The sequence below is a fragment of the Convolutriloba macropyga genome, chromosome 9 (genome assembly GCF_964194025.1).
Source record: "Convolutriloba macropyga chromosome 9, txConMacr16.3, whole genome shotgun sequence".
Lineage (NCBI taxonomy): Eukaryota > Metazoa > Xenacoelomorpha > Acoela > Convolutidae > Convolutriloba > Convolutriloba macropyga.
The window spans coordinates 48,079,351-48,084,100 of NC_134476.1; the positions used below are offsets into that span (position 1 = coordinate 48,079,351).

Consider the following 4,750-nt stretch of genomic DNA (forward strand, 5'->3'; position numbering starts at 1 on the left):
TTTCATGTTTTTCTTTCCTTTTTCAACCTGCAATAACGTTTTCAGTTTATTTTTAATAATCAAAACGAGCTTTGATATTTCTTTTTTTCTCCATAAAATTTTGACTGCAGAAAGGCCGGCCTTACATATATTCCCCCATTTTAAAAAAAATGTTGCAGCAATAATATAAATTTAGTCCGACAGAATTTATTTACACCGAATTGGTGAAATAGTTAAGTTTGTCTACTGTCATATCTGATTTATTAAAAATGATAAACTGTTTAGATCTGTCAAAAAAGAGATTGGAAACAGCACAAAAAAATTTGGGGAAAAACTTTACCTGCTGCAGAACCCACAATTAACTCTACCATTGCGGCATTCGAAAACATAGCTAGTAGCTGTCATTACCCAGTTCCTAATATAATGTGCTAAGTTTTCGTAAGAAATGCGTTGATAAGTGCTGAATGTATCCGTATTCAGCACTTAAGCAACGTCAACATGTTCAGCACTTTTTACCTTATTTCAGCCCATTCAGCGGATTTGTTGCAGAATTTTCAGCTGACCTCTGACACCTTGACCCAAGTTTATCATCATCCTAATTTTCTGTTAAGTTGAATTGCCTTGTTGCAGTCTATCTTGGATAGTTGAGTAGTGCTATATAATTCTGGGTTTATACTGGGTAAGCATATGTTACATGTCTTTGTTTACAAGGAGTACTAAGTTTTAGTTTGTTTTGTCGGCTGATATTCAATATCCAAATAAGGCCGTTATTTTTCCCAATTTTGATCGACCTTGGTTAAACTCATTTTTTCTACTCATCCGTTTCGTCGTAAAACAAACGATTGTGCCTTGTGTATTTAGTTACAATTCAATGGCTTTTTGCTGTGTCTGTTCGAAGGAAAATGCAAAAGCTTGCGGGGCTTGTAGATCTGTCTATTACTGTTCCAAGGTTTGAGTTTACTTTTTGAGCTGCTTATTTTTTGTTACTAGTAAGCAATCGGCTCTTTCTTTCTGATATGTAAAAAAACGCGATCGTTCTATTATGTTTGAACCACAAAAAACTGTTTGTAGATAGGGTTAAGATTGTAAGAAATTATCACCTTTTCCATTTCAGAAACGTGGTAACATTATAAGAGCCAAATGCCGTCATTATAAGAGTCGTAACATTATACGTCGTAACATTAAACGTCGTAACATTAAACGTCGTAACATTATAAGTGCCAATTTCCCGTGTTGAGGAAATTTTTATAGGAAATTATGCTGATCAAAACCATGCATAATAATGCTTGACAATCGGCTGAGAGTGCAAAAATTATATGAAAAGCGCTGAACGCCACCGAATATAAACATTCAACGTTTCCACACTTTCAGCGCATTTTAGCGCATAATTATGTTTAAGCGCTTAAGTATTTTTGCGCTGACTTTTTTTTGAAAAAATCTAATTAACGATTCAATTAGTTCGCAGAAAGAAAGAAGGGAGACGATGAACTCTTGAGCAGCCCATTACATATTCACTCAGCCAATGTTATGTTTTTTTCTCGTTTTATTTCTATCCCTCTCCTCTTTTTTTTCTTACCTGTTCGTTTATTTATTTTTTGCTCTTTTTATCATTCTATTTCTCTCGTTTACGTCTTCTTTCTCCTCTTTTTTGTCGTTATCTTTTCATTTTCATTCCTTTTCCTTTTCATGTTTTTCTTTCCTTTTTCAACCTGCAATAAAATTTTCAGTTTATTTTTAAAAATCAAAACGAGCTTTGATGTTTCTTTTTTCTCCATAAAAATTTGACTGCAGAGAAGCCGGCCTTACATATATTCCCCCATTTTGAAAAAAATGTTGCAGCAATAATATAAATTGAGTCCGACAGAATTTTATTACACCAAATTGGTGAAATAGTTAAGTTTGTCTACTGTCATATCTGATTTATTAAAAATGATAAACTGTTTAGATCTGTCAAAAAAGAGATTGGAAACAGCACAAAGAAGTTTGCGGAAAAACTTTACCTGCTGCAGAACCCACAATTAACTCTACCATTGCGGCATTCAAAAACATAGCTAGTAGCTGTCATTACCCAGTTCCTAAAAAAATGACATCAACAGATGCAAAACGAATGATGGAGCTGAAAAAGTCAATGATAGCTGATTACCCTATGGAGTACAGAAAGCGATTCCCTCACAAAATTGACAGATTTGTACAGCTGGCGGAGGAGCGCTGCATGGTGTTGGTTTCAATGGCTGCAATTGATGAGGGATTTGAAGCTTTCACTGACTTCGATTTTGCTCCTGAAAGATTCTATCAACGTTGGAACACGCCACACATTGAAGAACTTCATTCGTTCCTGAATCGTCCCGAATTGAAAGACGGTGATATCTGGTCTCGGGATCCTACACCTTATCTGTGTAAACTAGTAGACGAGAACAGATTCGTGAAAGAAAACTATCAACAGATATTGCGCAACACTCCTAATTCAGACATGAAGTTTCAATTTGGAAAGACGTACGTAGGAATTGGTTTCGTTGACTTAAGCCAACTACTTTGGGGTGAGTACCAGAGCGAAGAGGGTGCAGGAACCCTTCTTTTCCATGGTTACGATCAGGCTGAGGTGACGGTGGCGAGGAGTGTCTTGATATACGAGATGATGAAGACAGATAAGAGAGAATTGAGTGACAAGACGATTCTTCAGGTCTGGTTCTCATCCTGTTGGGACAGAGAGACACAAGAACAGTTCTTCTCATTTCTGCACAAACATGTACCCAGAATAAACAACGGTCTTCTCTCTAAATATGCTCCCATTTGGAAACGGAAAAGGGGGATGACAGCGAGGCAAGCCCAAGAGTTATTCACACGCCATCAGGGATCTAACAATTTTCTGCCGCTCAGCAACCTCCTAAACACGAGTGATCAGGTTCAGTTTGCAAACTATTTGTTCACGGGTTACTTGTTCGTTGACTACGATTGTCTTCAAGATGCAAAGTTTGGGAATGTAACAATGTTTCCCTCTGGCTCTGAAAACTGGTTCAAAAAGAAGTATGAAGATTTCTTCAGCATAATTGACATAAATTCCTCAAGCTTAAATAGCTTCATAACGCGTTCAAAAGATCCTTTAATAGAGCAGATTTTGAAATTGGTCTCAGCTAAATTAAATACCTTACGCACTTTCATTCAAAACTCAAAGATCGTCTGCAACTTAAAAGTAAAAGATGTCAATACCAAAGATTTTGCGTTTGCAAAAGAGGTCCAAAATTTAGACGCTTTCTTTATCGACTGGAGCAACATACCTGATTATTTACCCAGATTGGATTTCATTGAATTTGCCAGAAAATGCAGCGGTCCAGAAACAGTACATCAATTCCATACAATGAACTGGACTTACAAAGTTTATGGAGCTTCTTATTATGACTACAAAAACCGCCGCCAGGAAATCGAAGCTATCTATAAAAATGTTCGCGAGAAAATGGAGCCTAATTGCAGAGCGATTCGATCGAATAAGCCAGAGTTAGCTAGACTGATTCGGATTCCGCGGCTTAATTTTGCAACCAACCAGTTTTCAGTAATAGCAGTCAATCTTTATGGGGAAAAGTATCTGAAGCATGTAATGACAGACAAAAATAGAAAAGTGCTCAACTTCATCAAAACACCCTATGATCAATTTTCACAATTGTTTGGCGATAATGACCGACTAATCATTTGTACGTTTTCGTTCAATGATGATTTGATTCTCAAAACAAATTTCATATAATTAACAGTTCCATAGCTAAAATTTCAAAGATAATAGTTTCCCTGTAGCTAAAATTTCTATGAATTGCATTTCAAACCAAACTACAATTTCATTCCAAACCAGAAAACAAAAGTTTTTGTTTAGAAATGTTTAGAATTTGTTTCGAATGCAACTGCTGCCCTCCTATCAAAGACAAGGAAAATTTCACACCGCCCAGTTTGATTCAGCGGTTTCAAATCTGTCCGGATTTTACGTTTTTGCGGTTGACTTTTGTGAACTATTATCCGCTATACTCTAGAATACTATTGCATTAATTGATACTCAATCAGTTCCAATAACTAATCGTTCAACTTTGCTGTTCAACCATTTTGTTTCGTTCAGAATACCAAAGTAATTCAATTTAAAACAATCAAATTTTTGTTGAGTTTTGGCTTATAACTCAAGTTATAATTAGAAATTGCAAAATCCCAGATGTGCAGGTCTTGGTAAATGTCCTAGCTACCGATTAGGGCAAATAGTTTCTATAACCAGTGTTCCAATATTTTTGGAGAACTTTCCCCCAAAATCAATGTGAACAAATACAGCATTATTCTGGCTTTGCGGTTTTCTATCGTTTACTCAATTGCTTGATAACCCAATTAATGAACGACACGATGAAGCTAGTAAATGAAACTGCCTTGTACACGCCTTGTACCTCTGTGGAACTTTGCTTTGCTGATCTTGGGGAAGGAAAGTTGTGAGAATATCAATGTTGATTCTGTTTTCAACAAGTCAAATTAAATTATACTGTTTAATCACTAATATGATTTACGGAAACAAGACACAGTAACAATTAATTTACTCCTCAAGAATTCGGCTCCAATAGGCACTGTATGTCATTTTATTAAGAGGAAAATGACGAGTTTTGATAATTATCAGGCTCTGTTTCTCCAGCTAGTTACGTGGTTTCACATGTCAAATTGAAACTTTCGTGGGTGTTACATGACAAGACGCACTGTATGCCAGTTTGATAAAACAAAAATTAAAACGTTTTAAATGATTTGTGTAGTTTATTCA

General features: G+C 35.9%; 1 protein-coding gene across 1 annotated transcript; it reads left to right on the plus strand.

The window, feature by feature from the left end:
- Positions 1–811: 811 nt before the first annotated feature.
- LOC142345424 (uncharacterized) lies at positions 812–3,880 on the plus strand. The gene is made up of 2 exons (XM_075397472.1): positions 812–928; positions 1,925–3,880. Exons 1-2 carry the CDS (start codon positions 851–853, stop codon positions 3,713–3,715), a joined length of 1,869 nt encoding a protein of 622 aa, XP_075253587.1. The 5' UTR covers positions 812–850; the 3' UTR covers positions 3,716–3,880.
- Positions 3,881–4,750: the final 870 nt, after the last annotated feature.

Coding starts and splice junctions, on each gene's coding strand:
- LOC142345424 (XM_075397472.1), top strand. CDS start 851: ATGGCTTTTTGCTGTGTCTGTTCGAAGGAAAATGCAAAAGCTTGCGGG. Junction 929..1,924: donor CTGTCTATTACTGTTCCAAG/GTTTGAGTTTAC, acceptor TAAACTGTTTAG/ATCTGTCAAAAAAGAGATTG.